This window comes from Littorina saxatilis, linkage group LG15 (assembly GCF_037325665.1).
Source record: "Littorina saxatilis isolate snail1 linkage group LG15, US_GU_Lsax_2.0, whole genome shotgun sequence".
Taxonomy (NCBI): Eukaryota; Metazoa; Mollusca; class Gastropoda; order Littorinimorpha; family Littorinidae; genus Littorina; species Littorina saxatilis.
This window is the reverse complement of record NC_090259.1, coordinates 34073873-34098409: the sequence shown is the minus strand read 5'-3', so window position 1 is coordinate 34098409 and position 24537 is coordinate 34073873. Positions and strand designations below refer to the sequence as shown.

General features: G+C 41.0%; 2 protein-coding genes across 2 annotated transcripts; both read left to right on the top strand.

The window, feature by feature from the left end:
• The first annotated feature begins 159 nt into the window (after positions 1 to 159).
• Positions 160 to 9975, top strand: LOC138949143 (uncharacterized). The gene is made up of 4 exons (XM_070320905.1): positions 160 to 354; positions 4557 to 5124; positions 6392 to 6622; positions 8926 to 9975. Exons 2-4 carry the CDS (start codon positions 4592 to 4594, stop codon positions 9722 to 9724), a joined length of 1563 nt encoding a protein of 520 aa, XP_070177006.1. The 5' UTR covers positions 160 to 354; positions 4557 to 4591; the 3' UTR covers positions 9725 to 9975.
• A 4102-nt stretch (positions 9976 to 14077) lies between these two features.
• Positions 14078 to 24226, top strand: LOC138949142 (uncharacterized). The gene is made up of 4 exons (XM_070320904.1): positions 14078 to 14650; positions 16118 to 16682; positions 18119 to 18652; positions 19760 to 24226. Exons 2-4 carry the CDS (start codon positions 16153 to 16155, stop codon positions 20622 to 20624), a joined length of 1929 nt encoding a protein of 642 aa, XP_070177005.1. The 5' UTR covers positions 14078 to 14650; positions 16118 to 16152; the 3' UTR covers positions 20625 to 24226.
• The last annotated feature ends 311 nt before the right edge of the window (positions 24227 to 24537 follow it).

The following is a 24537-nucleotide window of genomic DNA, read 5'->3' as shown; positions in this document are numbered from 1 at the left end:
CATTTTTAACAAAAATTCATTCAGACGATTCACAGAAAGATAAGTACTGTGATGAACATCACATAAATCACTGACAAGAGCAATAACGGTATAAAGTAGGCGGTTGGCAGTAGCTTTTAATTTGGGTAGATTTCAGTTTTGTTATTGAACATTTGAGTAAAAAGACACATTTGCATTTGGCACGAAAATTGGCGAAGCCGAAGGAAAACTTGCGTCGACGATCAGCTAGTTAGTGACAGGAAGGTTCATTGCTGCTTATTCGTGAATATCAGAGGAGAAAGTAAACATTGGATTAGATAAGATTACGCGGACACCACTAAACGAGACCATCTTTCACCGATGGTTCAAGCTTCGGTAAGAGAACTAAGACAATAATTATGGTCGAAGAGAATTATTCTGTTTCACATTTTGTTAAATGTATCTGTTGATGTTAAAAGATAACAAGTCGCGTAAGGCGAAAATACAATATTTAGTCAAGTAGCTGTCGAACTCACAGAATGAAACTGAACGCAACGCAACGCAGCAAGACCGTATACTCGTAGCATCGTCACTCCACCGCCCGTGGCAAAGGCAGTGCACGTGGAATTGACAAGAAGAGCGGGGTATTCGTTGCGCTGAGAAGGATAGCACGCTTTTCTGTACCTCTCTTCGTTTTAACTTTCTGAGCGTGTTTTTAATCCAAACATATCATATCTATATATTTTTGGAATCAGGAACCGACAAGGAATAAGATGAAAGTGTTTTTAAATTGATTTCGAAAAAAAAATTTTGATAATAATTTTGATATATTTAATTTTCAGAGCTTGTTTTTAATCCGAATATAACATATTTATATGTTTTTGGAATCAGCAAATGATGGAGAATAAGATAAACGTAAATTTGGATCGTTTTATAAATTTTTATTTTTTTTTACAATTTTCAGATTTTTAATGACCAAAGTCATTAATTAATTTTTAAGCCACCAAGCTGAAATGCAATACCGAACCCCGGGCTTCGTCGAAGAGTACTTGACCAAAATTTCAACCAATTTGGTTGAAAAATGAGGGCGTGACAGTGCCGCCTCAACTTTCACGAAAAGCCGGATATGACGTCATCAAAGACATTTATCAAAAAAATGAAAAAAACGTTCGGGGATTTCATACCCAGGAACTCTCATGTCAAATTTCATAAAGATCGGTCCAGTAGTTTAGTCTGAATCGCTCTACACACACACACACACACACACACGCACACACATACACCACGACCCTCGTTTCGATTCCCCCTCGATGTTAAAATATTTAGTCAAAACTTGACTAAATATAAAAAAAGATAAAAGATAAATTTGCAGATGTCTAAGGCCGCGAGGCCTATATCTGATCTTTTGACCAGTACTATTAACTTTCCTAACTTTGAGATGGCCTGGTGTAACGATCTTTTGATCGTGCCTTATTGTCTAGACTTTCTTCCGGTGTCGTATATATATTTGGCTGAGAGTGGCATGCGTGGCTTTCGTGGCAAACACTGGGTGGCTAACCTTAGCACAATACATGTAGTCCTTGAACACATTGTCAATTCTGTTCTTGAAACTGTTTAATGACGGCGCCTCCACAGTTGACTTGTCCAGGGCATTCCAAGTGTCTACAACTCTGTTTGTGAAGAAGTGCTGTCTCAAGGTGGTTTTACATGCGTTTTTCTTTAATTTGTAACAGTGTCCTCTAGTACCAGATTGCTGATTGAGTTCGAGAGGATTCTTGCAGTTATACACACCGTGCATGAACTTGTACACTTCTATCATATCACCTCTCACTCTTCTGTAACACATACTAGGTATCTTCATGACTTTGAGACGCTCCTCATACTCTAGGTCCTTCAAACCCGGTACACACTTTGTTGCTCTACGTAGCACACCCTCAATAAGCTTTTTGTCCTTTTCCAAGCGTGGACTCCAGGCACAGTTTGCGAATTCCAGATGAGGCCTCACCAGAGCTATGAACAACATTCTCATTGATTCTTGGTCAAGGTACTCGTACGACCTTCTCACAAGTCCTAGAATCTTATTTGCTTTATTAGCTTGGGTCTCTGCATGCTTGGAGAATTTGAGTTCATTGTCTATATGCACACCAAGATCTCTTTCCACACTTGAACTACCCAGGTCCACTCTCCCATCACCTCCAGCCGTTTTCATACTATACACATGTTTCACGTTTTTCTGTCCCAACTGTAGCACCTGACATTTATCCGCATTAAATTTCATTTGCCATTTATCAGCCCATGCTGTGAGGTTATCCAGGTCACTTTGCCATTTATCAGCCCATGCTGTGAGGTTATCCAGGTCACTTTGCAACTTCGTGAAGTCATCGACAGTGTCCACTGATCGGTAAATTTTCGTATCATCGGCGTACATGCTACATAGACTCTCCACTACTTCTGGGAGGTCGTTTATGAACACAACGAACAAAACTGGACCCAAAACACTGCCCTGAGGCACTCCGCTTGTCACTTCCACCCAGTCGGATAGGGTACCGTTTACTTTTACTCTTTGGCGACGGTCTTTTAAAAAGCTGCCAATCCAATCATTGACCTCATCAGTGACACCATACGATTTGAGCTTTGCGAGGAGGCGTTCATGACACACCGTATCAAATGCCTTAGAAAAATCCAGGTATATCGCATCCACCGGCTTTCCATTGTCTAGGCTATTTGTCCAGTCATCAAGGACTCCGAGCAGATTTGTTACACATGATCTTTTTGACACAAATCCATGCTGACACTCTGTTAACAGGCCATTACTCTCCATATGCTCAAACAGTGAGTCTCTTACAACTTTTTCCATTGTCTTGCATGTTATACTTGTCAGAGATACTGGTCGGTAATTTCCAGGCTTGGACTTGTCACCCTTCTTAAACAGCGGTGTCACATTTGCATCCCTCCATTGTCTTGGTAACACACCTTCACACAAAGATGTCCTAAATACAGTAGCCAGTGGCTCTGCCAACTCATCTGCCAATTCTCTCAGAATTCTAGGGTGCACATTATCGGGACCTGGTGATTTGGACACATTGATAGACTTTAACAGTTTGAGAACACACTTCATTTTAATATCAATAGTGCTTAAGGTTAAATTCAAATTTCGTTCAGTGCATTCCGGTATGGATGACAAGTCTTCACGTGTAAAAACGCTGCTAAAAAACTTGTTTAACACATCTGCTTTGCCTCGGTCGGAGGTATACTGAGTCCCGCCAGAGTCCTTTAGATCAGGAATAGTGTCCTTTGTTTTCATTTTACTCCTTGCATATGCGTAGAATGCTTTTGGGTTTTTCTTTGCAGATTTGGCTATTTCTTTCTCATGGTCCTTTAAGGCTCTTTTACATGCCGACTTGGCCTGGTTTCGAGCTCGAGCGTATAACTGATAGTCTTGTCCATCTCTGGTATTCATGTATCTTTGATAAGCTGCAGGTGAATGTGCATGGGATGGAGAAGGAATAAAAATAAAAGCAAGATTTGGAAGTAAGACTGGAAGAAATCACACGCGCACGCATAGAAGCAAGGCAGATACAATCATAGTCAATAGTGTCGATTCCGACCACTTCCGCGAGTCCGCAGTGGGGGATCTTGCAATGCGCGACGACACTAACTTAGTCCAACATGTAACACTAACAGGTGGTACCGTCGAAAGTGGTCGTTATAGACCGGTTACCCCGGTCCCTTAAAGACAGGACAGGTTACCCCGGTCCCTTAAAGACAGATATGGTCGTTATGGACAGGTTACCCCGGTCCCTTAAAGACAGATATTGGTCGTTATGGACAGGTTACCCCGGTCCCTTAAAGACAGATATGGTCGTTATGGACAGGTTACCCCGGTCCCTTAAAGACAGATATGGTCGTTATGGACAGGTTACCCCGGTCCCTTTAAGACAGATATGGTCGTTATGGACAGGTTACCCCAGTCCCTTAAAGACAGATATGGTCGTTATGGACAGGTTACCCCGGTCCCGTAAAGACAAATATGGTCGTTATGGACAGGTTAACCCTGTCCCTTAAAGACAGATATGGTCGTTATGGACAGGTTACCCCGGTCCCTTAAAGACAGATATGGTCGTTATGGACAGGTTACCCCTGTCCCTTAAAGACAGATATGGTCGTTATGGACAGGTTACCCCGGTCCCTTAAAGACAGATATGGTCGTTATGGACAGGTTCCCTTTTGGCGAACTTCCAAGCTTTCTTTGATGTGCCAGTATATATATATACCATAACATATTTCAGTGAGATTGAGAGTAATACTAATAGAGTTTTTAAAAAAAACAGAGCTCTTTCCCAGAGTAAATTGAAGAATGAAACTGAAAGACAAAAACAGTTATAACATGCAAAGCTCTTTCTCAAATAGTTTTGAGACTAGCCCATGGCTTTTGCCTAAGCGGCTAGGGTCGGTGTAACTTACACCTCTTCGTATCAGTCTGCCTTGAAGGTGAGGACAGATGTCCAGAACAGCGCGTTGCAGACGCTTTCCTTGAATGAGTGTCAGTGTTTGGTATAGAACTGAGTTGACATGTGTGTCTCTTCTTTTGTTTGCAGGTTGGAAACAGACAGAAGGCAGCATAAAGACCCAGATGGCAAGTTCATTATCTAACACCAGGAAATGTTTAACGCTGCAAGAAAGAGTGAGGGTATTAAGTCTGCACGCCAAGGGTCAGACTGCCGTTTCAATAGCCAGACACCTGGGTGTGGGAAAAACCCAGATTCAGTGTATCATTAAACAGAAAGAAGTGATTCTTCAGAAATGGAATGCAGGTGACAGCGCAGACCGAAAGTCCATGTACAGCTCAGTTCGCTATCGTGATCTCAGCGAAAATATGGGTGAATGGTTCCGTGACGCCAGCAAAAGAAACATTCCCATAAACACTAAGATAATCAAAGAGAAGGCACTCAGCATGGCCCTGGAACTGGGGTATAGTCACTTCCATGCATCCAACGGATGGTTGGACAAGTGGCGCAAGAGGAATAACATCGGACATGATTTCTCATACAGCGAATGTACTGAGTCTGAAAGGCGATGCAACGACCTTGAAGACCTGAGACTTGTAACAGGTTTTTCTCAAGGGTGGGAGCCTGCAGAACAGCAGCAGCAACAGGCACAGCAAATGTGAGTCATTGAATGTTTTTTTGGTTGCACACACAATTTTTCCATTAAAATGCAAAGTGAGTTAACACAAATTTACCTTTCATTGTCTTGTATAACTATAACTCTCAGCGTCCTGCCAAACTGTCCCTATAGATCTCTAAAACAAATTTGCAGCCTTATTGTAATAAATAAGACCGAAACAGCACAGTATGGATCTCCCTGCTGACCATGTCTTGAACAGTTATTTTTGTTAAAAAAAAAGAAATTTTGTACAGTAAAACCTCCCACTGACGACCTTGAAAAAGGCCAGAAAAATGGTCATAAAGAGGAGGGGTCTTTTTTTTGGGTGGGAATTTTGAGGGTAGAGTTTTGATACAGGGGAGGCAACTGCTTGGCAGTTCACTCTCACTTGTTTACTGTGTTTTTTTCCCACTCCCAGATTTTTTGCAATTCCGATCGCAGTTTTCAGTACTGTCTCCTTTCTCTAAGACTTTAACTCTATTTTCTAGTGTCAAAAATTTCTCTTTAAAATGAATTTGAGCTATGGCAGAGCGCTTTGACAGAAAACAACATACAAACTCAAGTCAAGAGAAGTGTTATAACTCATTAACTGTTTACTCGGGATTATTCATTCACTCAGTTGGTGAGCACACAGTCACAGAATAGGTACACAAACATGCCAAAACAAATGCTAGCGGGTAAGCAAACAGAGTCCACGCTTTCATTATTGATTTCTTTTACAAACTGCGCCTACCCACTCACTCCCACCCTCTTTCTCCATCCCCCCTACTCTACTCTGAAGGCGGTCCTTCAATTGTGAACTCAAAAGATGAGATGGGGACAGCCCCAGGCCTTTAGATTTGCACGCACAAACTCTCACACCTCTGCTCCAGATGGTCTGTTCGCCCGATGCGTGACTAATGAGGGGTGTGTGCTCGGTAATTAAGGACTTTTAACACCCACTGGTAAAAAGGTCAAAGTCATTATTGACCCTTTGTTGGTAGGTTGGACGTCTGAAAAAGGAGGGTATCACCATTCGGAGGTTAGTTATAGTGTGAAAGGTGTCCTTGCCCAGAAATTGGGTCGGCAAATGGAGGGTGTCGTTTTTAGGAGGGGTCTTTAAAGGAGGTTCCACTGTAGTTTGAAAGCAACTTCTGTCACTGCATTAAACAGGCACAATTGTTGGAGTACACTTTTCCCTAGGCTATTCGTATCACTGCACTAGGTTGAAAGTTCTATATAAATACTTCTAGAGTTAAAACATTTGTTTTGTTCTTTCTGTGTGCAGATCCATCAGTTCAGAGGCTGTAGGAGACACTGAACTGGAAGGAAGCAGACTAACGATTCAAGCAGTGTGTGAAGATGAAGCCCCAGCTGCAAAAAAACGGAAAAGAAATAGTGAAAAACAACAGCCACTCTATGTGTCCCTTGACAGGGAAATTGTGGACTCTTGGAATTGCATTGGAATCAAGGAGGGACTTTCATCGCATGCAGAAATTGCAAACTTTTTAATTTCTCTGTAAGTACTGTATCAATTTGTTAGAGGTCAGAGGTTCATCGCATGCAGAAATTGCAAACTTTTTAATTTCTCTGTGAGTACTGTATCAATTTGTCAGTGGTTAGAGGTCAGAGGTTCATCGCATGCAGAAATTGCAAACTTTTTAATTTCTCTGTAAGTACTGTATCAATTTGTCAGTGGTTAAAGGTCAGAGGTTCATCGCATGCAGAAATTGCAAACTTTTTAATTTCTCTGTAAGTACTGTATCAATTTGTCAGTGGTTAGAGGTCAGAGGTTCATCGCATGCAGAAATCAGGGCCTCACATCCACGTCAGACATCGGACATATGAGGATATTTTTTTTAAATGTCCTATACATTTTTCATGCAGGAGGACAAATGTCCTATTGTTTTTGTCACAAAGTGGTCAATGTCCGATTATTCTATCATTTGATCTGGACATCGTCAGTACTTCTCAATTTACAGTAGTTTGAATGCTATTTTATCGATGTATTGCGAAGCGATGTGTAGCAGAGTTTCCAAGGCTCGCAACTCGGAATGCTCGAAGCCAGTTGAGAGTTGCCTCCCTTCGCGCTTTCCCCGAAAATAACAAACATGCCGCCTAAACGAAAACTGATCCCAGAAAAGGGACAGAAGAAATTACACTTCAAGTCCCTTCCGTCACCATCTGTCAGTAGCACGGAAACTGAGCTTCCTCCAGCCCCAGAGCAGTTAGAGCCCGATCGCCCAGGTGAGAATGTCGAACGCGATAGTCAAACATCGGAGCCGAAGAAAGACACTACCCCCTCCCTCACCCCCACGCGTAACTTCGTCTCAAGCTTGATGCGTGTGTACCTGGAGGGGCCAAAGGATGACATTCACAAGTCACAGTGGGTGGTGAAGGTTGTTGAAACGTGGACATCCACGAGGAAGTGAATGCTCTTCAGCAAAAGAAAGGAACCAGCACAGTAGTTGAAGTTCAGAGACAGAAACACTGCACTGACTCGATGTAATTTATTTTATATTTTCTGTTACCTTTTTGCCAAGAAAAGTATTTTTGTTCTTTTACCCTCGTGCCAAGAAACTAGTCAAGTTTAATTATATTTACGTTTTGTTTCGGGGAAAAAATGTCCTATTGATTTGTTTTTGTTCAGGACAAATGTCCTATCACTTTTACATTGGCCAGGACATTTATCCTATGCTATCTCTCATGGATGTGAGGCCCTGAGAAATTGCAAACTTTTTAATTTCTCTGTAAGTACTGTATCAATTTGTCAGTGGTTAGAGGTCAGAGGTTCATCGCATGCAGAAATTGCAAACTTTTTAATTTCTCTGTAAGTACTGTATCAATTTGTCAGTGCCAGTGGTTAGAGGTCGTTAAGTCAATGAAGTTTGCTGTCATCCTGTTCGATTTTCAAATTATGCAGTTTATTGAACAAATATTCTGTATCATTTATTTATGAACAGTGTTCCGCATCTCAAAATAGCAAGAGGTATCTTATCTGTTGACAAAAAACACAGGGGGCATTCATACTTCTTGGAAGAAAAGGTAAGAGGGAAAAGGCCGAAATTTGAGCGCAAAACAAAAGGACAGTCTGTGGAACGCAGCTCAAATGATATCATCAACTTAAAGTTTAACCGACCCAACAACATTTGTTCAGTACTCATTTGTGTCAAAGCAACAAGTTGTCTTATAAATGTAGAGATTAAGCCATTGGCACCCCCCGCCGGTTAGGGGGAAGAATTTACCCGATGCTCCCCAGCATGTCGTAAGAGGCGACTAATGGATTCTGTTTCTCCTTTTACCCTTGTTAAGTGTTTCTTGTATAGAATATAGTCAATTTTTGTAAAGATTTTAGTCAAGCAGTATGTAAGAAATGTTAAGTCCTTTGTACTGGAAACTTGCATTCTCCCAGTAAGGTAATATATTGTACTACGTTGCAAGCCCCTGGAGCAAATTTTTGATTAGTGCTTTTGTGAACAAGAAACAATTGACAAGTGGCTCTATCCCATCTCCCCCCTTCCCCCGTCGCGATATAACCTTCGTGGTTGAAAACGACGTTAAACACCTAATAAAGAAAGAAAGAAAGCCATTGGCGAAAATAGCTGGTGTGTACTTTGATTCATGCATCAAGCATCCAGTTTTGGGACATTGAGGATGTGTTGTCATAAGGAATCGAGTAGTTTGACTAATTCTTTTTCTTCCTTTTTTAAACTCAGGTAAGTGCCAGGAAACTACTGTACAGTTAAATGACACAGGATTAGAGTCATCAGTCTCAAACGTCCAAATCTTTCTGGAGTGTGAACGTCTTTACTTATGTTACAGGTACATGCACAACCAGGCATCAGGAAAGACCAAGAAGAAGACAGTGAAGAGCGGGATGATGCCAGGTGGTGTGTGTTCTGGCTGTCAGGGCCCTCTGACTCTGAACATTTCCTGCGCCAGCTGTCACAGCGCATCGTATGTGTCAGGCTCACAGCGGGAGATTCAAACCACATCTTATACTTCTGGCTCACAGCTTTACCCAGAACCTCCTGTCGTTGATCCAGTCAGCCCTCTGTCACTGACGTGTGAAAGTAGCAACAGTTGTCAGGGTCCATCACAAACAGTGGAGTCGCTTCAACCCTCGGAATCCGGGCTTTCATCTCTCCATCCAGAACGTTCTCAACCTTCACCAGCATCAGAGAATCAACCATTTCTTGTGTACCCTGATTTTCCCGAAGAGGTTGCTGTGAAAACAGAAGATGTCTTGGAAAGAGAAATGCCAAAGGGGAAAACACATCTCGGACTGAGCACCCCACAAGTGTTCATGGTTAGGTCGGAGAGAGCTCTTGACTTGCAGAATTTTGAAATTGCGGAAATCAAAACAGAACCAGAACTGCATGATGACTCCAGTGGGTCAGATGTCCCTGTGAGATTAGTAAAGTCAAAAGCAAAAGCTTACAAAGAGTCAGGCCATTGTAAAGCCAAGGGAAACGACCCTCAGTCAGTTGTGGATTGCGTGCCGATAGAGTCACTCGAAGCAGAACTGGCCATGCAGGAAAAAAACCAGTCAGCTTCTGAGAGAAGTCTTCAAAAAATGAAAATTAAAGTGGAAGAATGTTCAGATGAAGAAAGTTTGTGACGTAAGTGGTGTACGTGCTACTGTTTGTCAAATCAAGAATTTGCAGCAAAATTCACTTTGTTTGAAAGATTGCAGTACAAGCTGTTGCTGTTCATTGTCTTTTTGCAGTGTGGTAGTTTAGAATTACCTGTGTGTAAGAAAATAAAACACTGCCAATACCATCTCACCTGTTTAAATAAGGTAACACTTTTACCAGAGTGAAATTATCGATATTAAAGGCACACGCCTTCCCGTGTAAACATTTTGGCTCACCTCAGATCTAGCCAGGCCTTTACATTGGCACAAGACCACCCACGTCCCCCCCCCCCCCCCCATCTTGGACACATACCCCCAAAATCAATACCAATAAAAAAAATTCCCACTGTGTGCAGGCTGTTCATTGACAGCCTGCACACAGTGGGAATTTTTTTTATCAAATAAATGTGTAAAAGTCACTGAAAATCAATTCCTTAAAAACAATTCCAGCTGAACACAACAAGCAGTCAGCGTGTTGATTTTGGGGGTATGTGTCCAAGATGGGGGAGGGGGGGGGAGAGGACGTGGGTGGTCTTGTGCCAATGTAAAGGCCTGGCTAGATCTGAGGTGAGCCAAAATGTTTACACGAGAAGGCATGTGCCTTTAATATCGATATGTGACCAAGTGGAGGGGTGTTCTCATTCTATCTAAACACCTGGCAAGTTCTGAGACATTGAGCTGTTTTCATGTGAAAGTTTGCCTTTAACTGCTGAATTTGCCTGACACAACAGCCACACCAAAAATCCAAGTTGGACATGCATCATCATTGTGTTACTTTTCAATATCAGTGTTATTTTAATTTATACTCATGCAGGACTTGCGTACGCATGTGGGTGTGAGTCTTTGTAAGTAATATACGTGTGTATGCCTGTTTGCTGTAAACAAGAGAGAGGAAGAATGTATGTGAGCGCACAATGCTACACATGATTTCACTTTTACAGATGAGAAGTGATATTTTATTAATGTGCGATACACAATGGTTAAAGGCACAGTGCAGCTCACAGCCTTCGTTTTGCGTTTTTGTTGCAGCTGAGTGCATTAACAGTTCAAAAATACTCCTATGGTAGTAAAACAAACCCAAAACTACCCAACGACGACATCTGTGAAGCTCGACAGTTTCTTGTTCACGCGAGTGCATAAATTAACCCAGTTATTACGTGGTGTTTGGTCGGAGTTCGATTCAACAGAGTGATTCCGGCCTCCATTTTGTTTTACACAAACTCATGATGACGTCTGACATAGTTTGCTAGTGACGTGTCTTTTTGTGCATGATGTGGTGATCTACCTGATCTAAATTTAGATCCAAAAATAGGTCAAGACCAGCCGGGTCCGAGTACGAAATTAATTCGTACAAATCGCAGTTCTTGACTCTTTGGGTGCAAGTCAATGAAACTTGGTAGTTCTTCTAACGGATAGCTGCCTGAGGTATGACTAAAAGCCCCAGGGGCTCCGTGCACCTGGATTTGACAAGTTCAGTACCTTTAATCATTTTGATAAAATAACTCTGTCAGGATTTTCAGCGTCCTGGAAGAATGAGAGTCTGGGACAAGTATTTCACAACGTCCGGCGCATGTTCCATGCTTCCGATCGGCAGTTTATCCTGCGATCCGGATGAATAACTAATTCTGATGTGTATGTTAAGCAGCGCACAATATTATACCTTTTTCTTTCGAAAATCGACGTTCACAAGTTCATTGGAGTTAAGAATTTGTTGCGGAAATGTTCGCTGGCACGTAGCGATCGCCTCACAATGTGTGCACCCCCCGCGGGTTAGGGGGAAGAATTTACCCGATGCTCCCCAGCATGTCGTAAGAGGCGACTAACGGATTCTGTTTCTCCTTTTACCCTGTTAAGTGTTTCTTGTATAGAATATAGTCAATGTTTGTAAAGATTTTAGTCAAGCAGTATGTAAGAAATGTTAAGTTCTTTGTACTGGAAACTTGCATTCTCCCAGTAAGGTTATATATTGTACTACGTTGCAAGCCCCTGGAGCAATTTTTTGATTAGTGCTTTTGTGAACAAGAAACAATTAACAAGTGGCTCTATCCCATCTCCCCCCCTTTCCCCGTCGCGATATAACCTTCGTGGTTGAAAACAACGTTAAACACCAAATAAAGTAAAGAAAGTAAACTCACGATGTGTTTTGATCGAGGTCTTGTGGGTTTGGCTTGAGGTCACGTGAGTTTATGAAAACACGAACACTTTCAGTGATCAGCAAGCCATCCGTGGCAATTCATGGCTCCGATAATTTTATTTTCGGAAAAAAATGGTATATTTAGCGTACGCTGCATTCCATACACATACACATACATATGCAAGCTGCATAGCATACACATCATAGAGAGTTTTTTGTCCTGATTACAGGTTAACCTTTACCGGATCATGCGTTGGACTACACAGTCCTGATGATGAGGGTCGTGTACGAGTCTACGACCCCTAAGCTTACTCTCCAAAGAAGGATTCAATGTAAAAAGTATGGATTGTACACGACCCACTCCCTCCGAATAAGGATAAACACCGTAAAATTCCTCATGTAATTCCATATGGGTCGTCCACGACCCACATCATCTGGACTGTGTACTTCTAATTACGTTATGTTATATGAAGTCTTATATCGCGCGCGTATCTCCAGACTCGGACTCTAGGCGCAGGGATCTATTTATGCCGTGTGAGATGGAATTTTTTACACAATACATCACGCATTCACATCGACCAGCAGATCGCAGCCATTTCGGCGCATATCCTACTTTTCACGGCCTATTATTCCAAGTCACATGGGTATTTTGGTGGACATTTTTTATCTATGCCTATACAATTTTGCCAGGAAAGACCCTTTTGTCAATCGTGGGATCTTTAACGTGCACACCCCAAAATAGTGTACACGAAGGGACCTCGGTTTTTCGTCTCATCCGCAAGACTAGCACTTGAACCCACCACCTAGGTTAGGAAAGGGGGGAGAAAATTGCTAACGCCCTGACCCAGGGTCGAACTCGCTTCCGAGCGCAAGTGCGTTACCACTCGGCCACCCAATCCTTTTTTATTTGTTTGTTTACAAAGATAATCTTTTAAAAGTTGGGCAATGGGATGGTCGTATAGTGATAAGAGATTACATACAGTCTCTTAGAGATAAAGACTATTTGTGAGGCTCTGGGTCATCCACGACCCACGAAGCACGGTGAAGGTTAAAGCCGATCAGGAAAGTGGAACATGCTACGGATGTTGTGAAAAGCGTGTCCGAGGTAAAGGGGCTCTTACTCTACGAGACTACTGAAAATCGTGACAGTTGTTTCCGGAAAACGTCTATTATGAGGCAGGCCAAAATGGTAAGTTCTTTTTCTTAAAGTATTTGTTCTTGACTATGGTCTTCTTCTTGCCCAGAAGAAGGTGAACATTTTTGCAATTCAGGTGAAATTGAGAAAAACTCATAGAAACAGTTGATGCAAAGAAAGGTGCGTCTTGACTGGTAATTTTCCAGTCAGCTTTGTTATATCAATACAGTGGGGTTGTACCCAGTACCTACACACAGTGTTGCTTGTTGCCAAAGCAGCTTTTTTTTCTCAATGAAATAAAAGAACTTCATTGTGTGTTTTTTTGGTCTGTTTTAGTTTTGCTCACTTTGCTTGATTGTTGTTTTTCAAAATACACACACACATACACATACACACACACACACACACACACACATATACACAAACACACACATACACACCACACACACTCACATACACACACACACACATACACACACTCACACACACACACACATTTTGTTTGTTTGTTTAACGCCCAGCCGACCACGAAGGGCCATATCAGGGCGGTGCTGCTTTGACATATAACGTGTGCCACACACAAGACAGCTGTCTCACCCAGTCACATTATTCTGACACCGGACCAACCAGTCCTAGCACTAACCCCATAATGCCAGACGCCAGGCGGAGCAGCCACTAGATTGCCAATTTTAAAGTCTTAGGTATGACCCGGCCGGGGTTCGAACCCACGACCTCCCGATCACGGGGCGGACGCCTTGCCACTAGGCCAACCGTGCCGGTACACACACACACACACACACACACACATACACGCACTCACATACACACACACACACATACACACACACACACACATACACACACACACACACACACACACAAAGTATCGGGAGAATAAGCACACTTATGTGCTTTTCTGTTCTGTATTTTTGTAACAAAAAACTTAATTGATATGTCACACACATACACACACACACACTTACGTGTAAAACAAAAAAGTGGGTTCCTGGACAAATGGGTTCGAACATTTTCACTAATTACTTTGAGATAAATCTTTGTGAAATGCTTCTTCATAATTTTGTGAGTACAGTTCACCATTCGGAAAGAAATGACATTTTTGGTTTATCTATAAAAAAGATTTCACTTACAAATGGTATGATAAAAATGTTTTGAAACAATATTATTTGAATTTGGCAAATTAGATCAAAACTTATTGGGTAAAGAGGGTGATATAAACTCTAGGAAGGCCTTTGAAAATATGTCAGATTTGCCCTCTATACCTCATTACTTAGATTTATAATGTCTGGCAAAAACTTCAAACGATTTTATTAAATGCAGAGATTCAGCAGTTAGATTATTCAGGGAGAAATAAGTTTTCCATTATTTTACTTTTATTTATTTATTTATTTATTTTTTTTTTTTACATTCAGACACGTGTACTGCACTAAGCGGGTGCCAGTTTGTTCCATTTGAGTAGATTTTGGCAAGACGTGCAGCATTTGTGTAAAAAGACAATTTCACATTCAGCATAACCAGAATACTGGGAGGAATGGAAGCGTTGAAATAAATACGAACTCCTGGATACCATGCAAAAAGACCGTCCTTGACAGACTGACCAAAGTACAGGGTTGTTGATGCTTGGGTAAGGACAGCAGATCTGTAGACTTACTTTCAATGTCAAAGTGCATAAAAATGACTGTTTATGTCTGCGATTTTTGACGACTTCCCAGGAAGTGGAGTAGAAAAAAGGAAATGACTTAAAAATATCGCACAAACACACACCCACACACACACATGATAAAATTGCGTTTTCAAACTAATCAAAATGAGGGAGACAAAAAATGTGTGTGTGTTTAGGGTACATTTATGGAGATATTTAACAAACATTCTGAGAAACTCGGAAAGTGAAAGCAGGGCCTTAAAAAGGTAATGGGGGTGGGAGGGCAACTGTTAACCTTTGGGTTAAATTGTCCTGTGTTTCTGATACTTTTAGAATTGATAGTTCGATTTTACTGAGAGATTAAGAATAAGAAATATTTTAGGTGCATACTGTTACATCTACCTGCCAGAAAACTTATTAGCAGGATAGTTAAAACCTTGCTTAATTCTGATGAATAATATTTGAGAAAGGGTGAGACCAAGAGAGATCATGTTTGGTGGTTTCCCCCAGCGCAGTTCGAAAATCCGGCTGCATCGTAAGCACATACTCCTAATTATGTATACCCTGGATCAGCCTTTAACAAAACTCGGAGACAATGCAGTCGAAACCCCCCGCGGGTTAGGGGGAGTCCCATATTGGTTGGGACTAGAAAGAATTTACCCGATGCTACCCAGCATTTCGTAAGAGGCGACTAACGGTTCTGTTTCTTCTCTTCTTTTGTCTTATTTCTGCCTTACCAGTCCTTTCACCTATATTTCCTTCCAAGAAAACTCTCCCTACTATTCCCTGCAGTTTTCCAATTCTTTTCTTGTTGTCTTATTTCTACCTGACTGGATCCATCACCTTTATTTCACTTACCAAAAGTCTTCTTTTCCACATCCTTATTTCTCTGCACCCCGCATGTCGTATGAGGCGACTAACGGATTCTGTTTCTCCTTTAACCCTTGTTAAGTGGTTCTTGTATAGAATATAGTCAATGTTTGTAAAGATTTTAGTCAAGCAGTATGTAAGAAATGTTTAGTCCTTTGTACTGGAAACTTGCATTCTCCCAGTAAGGTCATATATATTGTACTACGTTGCAAGCCCCTGGAGCAATTTTTTGATTAGTGCTTTTGTGAACAAGAAACACTTAACAAGTGGCTCTATCCCATCTCCCCCCTTTCCCCTATCCCATCTCCCCCTTTCCCTCGTCGCGATATAACCTTCGTGGTTGAAAACGACGTTAAACACCAAATAAAGAAAAGAAAGAATGCAGTCGAACCTGATACATAAATTATAATTTAAAAAGTTCTCATTGTAAACTTAATTGTACAAACAATTAGGCTTTCATCCTTCACTGCATGATTTTTATTACTGTTAGTATAACAAGCTATTATTTCTCATTAAACTGATTTTAACACCTTATTTGAATCCTCTGTTGACATGCACACCTGTTTCTTGTTTTTTTAGGTTGGACACAGATACGGCAGCATTGATAAAGCCAGATGGCCAGTATACCAAAAAGCAAGAAATCTTTGACAGTTCAAGAAAGAGTGAGGGCATTAACTCTGAGCGACTTGGGCTGGAGCAGTGTGTCAATAGCCAAGCGCCTTGATGTGGGAAAAACACAGATACAGAGAGTTATCAGAGATAAAGAACTGCGTCTTGAGAGATGGAAGACGGAAGCAGAAGCAAGGCTCCGACAAAGCAAAGCGATCCATCACCATGAGGTCAACGAGGAGATGTGGACGTGGTTCCACGACATCCGCGAAAGAATCGTTCGCATCACTCGTCAGCTGATGAAAGATCGGGCAAGGAGGGTGGCCACGGGACTCGGGTATCAGCGCTTCATGGCGTCGGACTCTTGGCTGGACGGCTGGCTCAGGAGCTACAATGTCCGCACCGATTTCTCCAGCTCCAGGGTTAGTGAATCTGAGCCAGACAACGACCAGGATAGAACTATTCGCAGATTGCTGGATCCTTTCCAGGGATGCAAGCATGTAAAAGTGGCACCATCTGAAAAGACACTACCAAGGTAATTGATAAATAATGAGAATGATAATAATCATAATAACAATAACGCAGAAGAAGAAACAAGTCGCGTAAGGCGAAAATACAACATTTAGTCAAGTAGCTGTCGAACTCACAGAATGAAACTGAACGCAATGCAACGCAGCAAGACCGTATACTCGTAGCATCGTCAGTCCACCGCTCATGGCAAAGGCAGTGAAATTGACAAGAAGAGCGGGGTAGTAGTTGCGCTGAGAAGGATAGCACGCTTTTCTGTACCTCTCTTCGTTTTAAGTTTCTGGGCGTGTTTTCAATCCAAACATATCATATCTATATGTTTTTGGAATCAGGAACCGACAAGGAATAAGATGAAAGTGTTTTTAAATTGATTTCAAAAATTTAATTTTGATAATAATTTTTATATTTTTAATTTTCAGAGCTTGTTTTTAATCCAAATATAACATATTTATATGTTTTTGGAATCAGAAAATGATAGAGAATAAGATGAACGTAAATTTGGATCGTTTTATAAAAAAAAAGTTTTTTTTACAATTTTCAGATTTTTAATGACCAAAGTCATTAATTAATTTTTAAGCCACCAAGCTGAAATGCAATACCGAAGTCTGGGCTTCGTCGGAGATTACTTGACCAAAATTTCAACCAATTTGGTTGAAAAATGAGAGCGTGACAGTGCCGCCTCAACTTTCACGAAAAGCCGGATATGACGTCATCAAAGACATTTATCAAAAAAATGAAAAAAACGTCTGAGGATATCATACCCAGGAACTCTCATGTCAAATTTCATAAAGATCGGTCCAGTAGTTTAGTCTGAATCGCTCTACACACACACAGACAGACACACACACATACACCACGACCCTCGTCTCGATTCCCCCCTCTATGTTAAAACATTTAGTCAAAACTTGACTAAATGTAAAAAGTACAGCAATTTCTGGGAACTGTCTTTGTTTGTCAAAAGATTTAAAAAGTATTTAATTACACATGCTCACTGCAGTGTTGGTGGTGTGACTTGGCCCGTGCTTGCACACACTCAAACACCATACGTTCTCTAAGAACAGAGGTAATGGACAACCGAACTCTGAGTTCCAATCATGTATTCAGATGTATGCTTCCATGATGTGTCCCGGCTTACAACCAGCATGCAATAGTCAAACAAGGGAGATAATTCCCAACATGTTAGATGCATCGTCTGCATACAGGACACTACACTCACAAGCTCATAATGGCTTGCACACATTCTCACACTGGAGAAAAAGAGAACACACAAGTCATGCACACCCACACACACATGCACACACAGGTGAAAGGCATACTCATGCAGTGAACAAACAACACATTTGTGTGCATGGTGATGAACGTTGTCAATGTATTTTGCCTCGAAGAACATTTGATGAAACCTGCCACAGTTTAATTCTTTGCTCTGTTTACTTTTTCCTACAGAAATGAAGAGGCCAACATTGGGGATGAGCGTATGCCTGAAAAACACAATGAAACAAGGATTGAGGGAGAGAGCATGGCTGAAAAAGACAGTGAAACTGAAAGAAGGATAAAGGGAGAGAGTATGCCTGAAAAACACAGTGAAACAAGGATTGAGGGAGAGAGCATGGCTGAAAAAGACAGTGAAACAATGATTGAGGGAGAGAGCATGCCTGAAAAACACAGTGAAACAAGGATTGAGGGAGAGAGCATGGCCGAAAAACACAGTGAAACAATGATTGAGGGAGAGAGCATGGCTGAAAAAGACAGTGAAACAATGATTGAGCGAGAGAGCATGGCTGAAAAACACAGTGAAACTGAAAGTGAGGGGGAAGAAGAGGAGGCATCAGAATTTCAGGCTTGGAAAGACAGGAATCCAAAAGGAAAGCAATCTTTTTATCTGCACCTGGACAACCGGTGTGTCGACTACTGGATTTCTATTGGACAATGGGAGAAACTTTCAACGGATGGCGAGATTGCAAAGTTTCTGATTTCTACGTAAGTTTTGGAGTTATGTAGCGTGCGCTAAATACAATACCATTTTCTTTGAAAATATAAATATAGGAGCCATGGAATTGCCACAGATGGTTTGCTGTTCACTGGAAGTGTTCGCCAAGCACGTGTGTTCTCCTAAACTCACATGACATGACCTCGAGCCAAACTCACGTGACCTCGATAAAAACACATTATGATCGATCAGTACATGCCAGCGATTATTTCCGCATCTAATTGTAAACTCCAATGCACTCGTGAACTTAGTGTGCGTTCGCTGCATAACATACACATCAGAGTTAGTTTTCGTCCCAATCGCAGGATAAAGCGATCGGAAACGTGTGACATGTTCCGTCTTAATTTGAAAAGCTTGGTAAGGGGCTCTTTCTCCACCATACCGCTGAAAAACCTGACAGCGTTATTTTCGAAAATCTTCTATTCTGATGATGTAACATTGACAGCACAATTTGACCTGAAGAACTCTTAAGAGACATTTGCTGTACTGTAACTGACTCCCCTTCAATAATTTTCTCAAAAACGTTCCATAACTGTGCTAAAGTTTGTTTCAATGCTGGTTGGTACAATAGACATTTTACACAAATAGGTCTGTCAGGATTTTCTAGCGATGTGGAAGAATTGCGCAGATAATAACATCTGGTCGACCAATTAAAACCATGATCGCAATGAATAACGGACATCCGATGTGTATATTATGCAGTGTCCTCTTGATATGACCTCATTTCTTTTGAAAATATACACATCTGAGTTTACGATTTGTCTGACATGTTTTGCTTGAGGTCACGGGAGTTTGGGAAACATGCGTGCTTATCGATCACTGCAGGCCATTGCCAGTGAATCATGGAAGATTTTCAAAAGAAAAATACGTCATATCGAGTTGACACTGCAAAACATACACATCCAAGTCAGTTATTCGCTGCGAACGTGACTTTAACTGGTCGACCACGTGTAATTGTTTGTCACCCTAACAACAACAACGCTTGGAAATTGGTTAATCCTGACAATGTCGTCTGATGCGTCTTGCAGAAAAACTTTTCAAATGTTATCTCAGTTTTTGCCACACGCATAGCCTAAGATGTTTTATCTCTGTTTCAGCTACATCAAAGGTCAAAGTCAAACAGAAGAAAAGGCCCAAGTTAGCACAGTACGCGTACCCTTGCAACATTTCAAGACCAAAGGTAGCACAACAACCCCGCAACGTCTCAAATTCTTGTGTTCTCGCTGTCGGAGCCCGTTACAAATGGTCTGCGACAAGTGTCAACACATCCAAGGAGGTACCCCAGATAAGAAGAAAGATTCCACACTCATAATGTTACAGTCACAGCCTCATCTGGAAGCTTCACCTGCTAAGCACGTCAAGGCTCAGTCATACACCCATGGATATAACAGCAGTTCCCAGATGCTGTTAGAAAAGGTGGCACCCCCACAGCCGCCAGAACCAGAGCTTCCACGTGTTCCTTGTGAGGAATGTGGGCCTGCGCAGGGATCGCTTGGACACTCGTGTGATGCTCAGCCTGTTGAAGTCAAGATAGAAAAGGGCTCGGAGTGGTCAGACTTGCCAGGAAGAAGAGTGCAGCACGAACCAGACGGTGGTGGAATGCCAGGAGAGCCAGAAACTCAAGCTGAACCGACAGTGTACTTTGACAGAGACGAGTCTGATGTGACTGCAGCCTGGCCTTGGACTGCCAGTAATGCTCAAGTGAAGGAAGAACCGATGGAAGAGTTTGAAAGGGAACCGTTGGCGGAGTCTGAGAGACTCGGAACCACTGAGGAGAACCCACAACCCGGGAACGTTAAAACACTGCTGAAGGCAGCACTATTAGCCAAAAGAAAAAGACCAGCAGAACACCAGCTATCTCGTGAAAGCAGCATGGAAGTGATTGTGAATCCTCTTCAGAAAACAGAGAGTGATGAAAAAGAAGGCACTAAGTACGAATTGCTTGCAGTTAATCGACTTTAGGAAAATCTAATATCATGACAAAATGAGTTATTTCAAAGAACACATTTCTTTTTTTTTCTCCAAGATAGCATGATGTAATCTTATGATGACACTTCTAAAAGCAACGAAAACGTGCTCCTTCTACAAAATGGACACTGTTCTGCCAACTTGACAGTGATGGAACTAGCGCACATAGTGGACTAAAACGGGAGAGATGAAGGAAGAGGTCTTTTGTTAGAAAACGACTATTGATAGGAGTACATGTAGGTAATTAATGAGCCAAGCGTTGCAGCATGGGACACAACCATAGAGATTAAAGGCGCTGTCTTTCTCGTGTGAGTTGGCTCAACATCTCATATCAGGCCAGGCTTTTACATGGAAAAAGACCTTGACACTTGCCAAAAAACAACTACCTGACTGCCACTATTGATTTTTTAAGAAATTAATTTATAACAAGTCGCGTAAGGCGAAATTACTACATTTAGTCAAGCTGTGGAACTCACAGAATGAAACTGAACGCACTGCATTTTTTCACAATGACTGTAGTCCACCGCTTTTGCATAACGGAGTGAAACTGACGAGCCTGTTCAGCGCGGTAGTGGTTTCGCAGTGCTGCATAGCACGCTTTACTGTACCTCTCTTCGTTTTAACTTTCTGAGCGTGTTTTTAATCCAAACATATCATATCTATATGTTTTTGGAATCAGGAACCGACAAGGAATAAGATGAAATTGTTTTTAAATCGATTTTGGAAATTTAATTTTGATCATAATTTTTATATTTTTAATTTTCAGAGCTTGTTTTTAATCCAAATATAACATATTTATATGTTTTTGGAATTAGGAAATGATGTAGAATAAGATGAACGTAAATTTGGATCGTTTTATATTAAAAAAAAAATTATTACAATTTTTAGATTTTTAATGACCAAACTCATTAATTAATTTTTAAGCCACCAAGCTGAAATGCAATACCGAAGTCTGGCCTTCGTCGAAGATTGCTTTACAAAAAGTTCAATCAATTTGATTGAAAAATGAGGGTGTGACAGTGCCGCCTCAACTTTTACAAAAAAACGGATATGACGTCATCAAAAGTATTTATCGAAAAAAAGAAAAAAACGTCCGGGGATATCATTCCCAGGAACTCTCATGTCAAATTTCTAAAGAAGTCCAACTCTGCACGGGAAGCAGTCGAGATATTGATATTTTTTATGAGCGCAAGTCTTTTCCATCCTGGGCACATGTGAGATAGTGAGCAGAAAGACTGGAAAGACTGTGCCTCTAAAACAAGATGTGGAGGTAGTGCAGGGTTACTAAAATAGTAAAGGTCTCTCTGCTCACCAGGGATGAATTAAAAAAATAAAAATAAAAACACTTCAGTGTGACCTTGAACATTTTTAGCTGCAATTTCTGTGTGTATACCCAGGGGTGTTTTTCGGTGTTTGCAGTCTGCAAAATGATAAAAGTTTCGTCAAACTTCAAAAGGTTAGCCAGAATTTTGTCAGATGTGCTGAACTTTTTTCACAGCTGGGACAACACCACGCCCAAGACTGTCTTATGCTTCTAAAACTTGCTGAAACTTTATTGGTATTTTTTGGCAAGTTTGCCAAAGAAAGGAATCGTAGCAACATGCCTGGTAGTATCAAAGTCATTTTTAAACTTTTTGTGAATACAGTAGAGCATTGTTCTTTTCTGTGAATAAGCTCTATTTTTTTTTTTTTTTTTTCATGAAATTTATTTTTGTGGGTCTCCCCCCCCCCCCCCCCCCCCCCCCCCCCTCAGTAACTTCATTTGCTTTTGTGAACAAGAAACAATTCACAAGTGGCTCTATCCCATCTCCCCCCCTTTCCCCGTCGCGATATAACCTTGAATGGTTGAAAACGACGTTAAACACCAAATAAAGAAAGAAAGTAACTTCATTTAGTTTAGTTCCTTATGGAAGACATTCTGATTAACCAGCAAAAGTTCTGGTAGACCAGTGATGTTATATGGATAGTCTCTTGCTGTTTGTTAATGTTATGTTCAGACCTGGGAACCCATACGATTTCGCCATATTTTGTACGCATGATTGTCTAGAATGCGATCAGTATGGAAAAAAATACCATGGGAAAAATTTCTACACTACTTTTCTTCACAAGCGCATCTCAAAGCTGATCCAGTGTTTTGACACATAACAGTTATTGTCATTAAACATTGAAATAAGCATTAATGTTTTAAATGTATTGATAAACTGAATTAACGGTGCGACGGACGCGTGTGAAGCATGTTTGAATCATGGATGTTCAAATGCTGTGTAGAGTACGCTAATTTTTCTGAAAATACACCAAGTTTGTTTGAGAATACTCCAAGTGCAAGACAGGGGTTCCCAGGTCTGTATGTTATATGTTAATGTTATATGGGCAACGGTCAGTTCAACATTCTGCCTTCCAGCACCCCTGTTAGAGGACATGGTATTGATTTTGTTCATAATTATAAGCAAACGAGGTCTTGACCAATTGTATATATCGCGTTGTTGTTTGGTTGAACTTGTAAAGTGCTTTGAGCTGTGGGGAAGCGCTCTATAAATGTTCCATTGTTATTATTTGATTTTTGATTTTGAACGTTTTAACTGGAGCCATCTGATCTATTGCCAAGCCAGCATTTCTCAATAACACAATCAAAAATAAACAAGTTGCGTAAGGCGAAATTACTACTTTTAGTCAAGCTGTTGAACTCACGGAATAAAACTGAACGCACTGCATTTTTTCACCAGGACAGTACAGCTTCGTCAATCCCCGCGAGAAGGAAATCACTCACTTTTCTTGTGCAAAACGAAGTGAAATTAACAAGCCAGAACAGCGGCTAAGCAGGAAAGCGCGTTTTTCTGTATTCTTTTTATGTTTCTGAGCTTGTTTTGAATACAATATATCATATCTACCGTTTATGTTTTTGAAATCAGGAAATAATGAATGATAAGATGAAATCCTTTTTGGATCGATTTCTTAAATTTAATCGTAATACTAATTCATCTATTTTCGTTAACTGTGATCACATTTTAAGAGTAGACATGACATGTATATATTTTTAGATTCAGAATTTGATGAAGAATACGATGCAATCAAACTCATAAATTACTTTGTAAGCCTCCAAGCTGAAATGAAATCCCATAGTCCGAACTTTGTCAAAGATTGCTTGACCAAAATTCCAACCAATTCGTTTGAAAAATGAGAGCGTGACAGTGCGGCCTCAACTTTCACAAAAAGCCAAATATGACGTCATCAAAGACATTTATCGAAAAAATGAAAAAAAAACTCTGGGGATATTATACTCAGAAACTCTCATTTGAAGTTTCATGAAGATCGGTCAAGTATTTTTCTCGGAATCACTTTATACAAACACACGCACACACACACATACACCACACCCTCATCTCGATTCCCAATCAATTTTAAAACATTTTGTCATAACTTGACCAAATGTGAAAAAAAACCAAAAAAAACTTGCAGTTTGCATGCCTATTTTTAACAAATCCAACTAATTTCTGCCCATCATTATTTAACTGTACATGTACATGTACCACACAGTCTCCTCTCTTTGTATAGCTGCTGAAGAGATGATAAACAAAAATAACCAACCAACCAACTCTTTTTATATCTTTGTGTGTGTGTTTGTGTGTGTTTGCATGTGTGCGTCAGTGTGTGTGCTTGCATGTGTATGTGTTTGCATGTGCCTGTGTGTGTGTTTGCATGTGTTTTTGCATATGTGTGTGTGGGCAGGGCCGGACTACCGGGGGGGGGGGGGGGGGGGATTATGGGGGTTGCGCAACCCCCCCCCCCCCCAGCCTAAACATGTACCTTACTTATTCAATTTTTTTTTTAGTATTGCTTATTTTATGCCGTTTCATGCAAGGAGCGACCATTTTCCTATCTCAGAATATGACCTACCCATCAGCTTCAG

Coding starts and splice junctions, on each gene's coding strand:
- LOC138949142 (XM_070320904.1), top strand. CDS start 16,153: ATGGCCAGTATACCAAAAAGCAAGAAATCTTTGACAGTTCAAGAAAGA. Junction 16,683..18,118: donor TCTGAAAAGACACTACCAAG/GTAATTGATAAA, acceptor TTTTTCCTACAG/AAATGAAGAGGCCAACATTG. Junction 18,653..19,759: donor GCAAAGTTTCTGATTTCTAC/GTAAGTTTTGGA, acceptor TCTCTGTTTCAG/CTACATCAAAGGTCAAAGTC.
- LOC138949143 (XM_070320905.1), top strand. CDS start 4,592: ATGGCAAGTTCATTATCTAACACCAGGAAATGTTTAACGCTGCAAGAA. Junction 5,125..6,391: donor CAGCAACAGGCACAGCAAAT/GTGAGTCATTGA, acceptor TTCTGTGTGCAG/ATCCATCAGTTCAGAGGCTG. Junction 6,623..8,925: donor GCAAACTTTTTAATTTCTCT/GTAAGTACTGTA, acceptor CTTATGTTACAG/GTACATGCACAACCAGGCAT.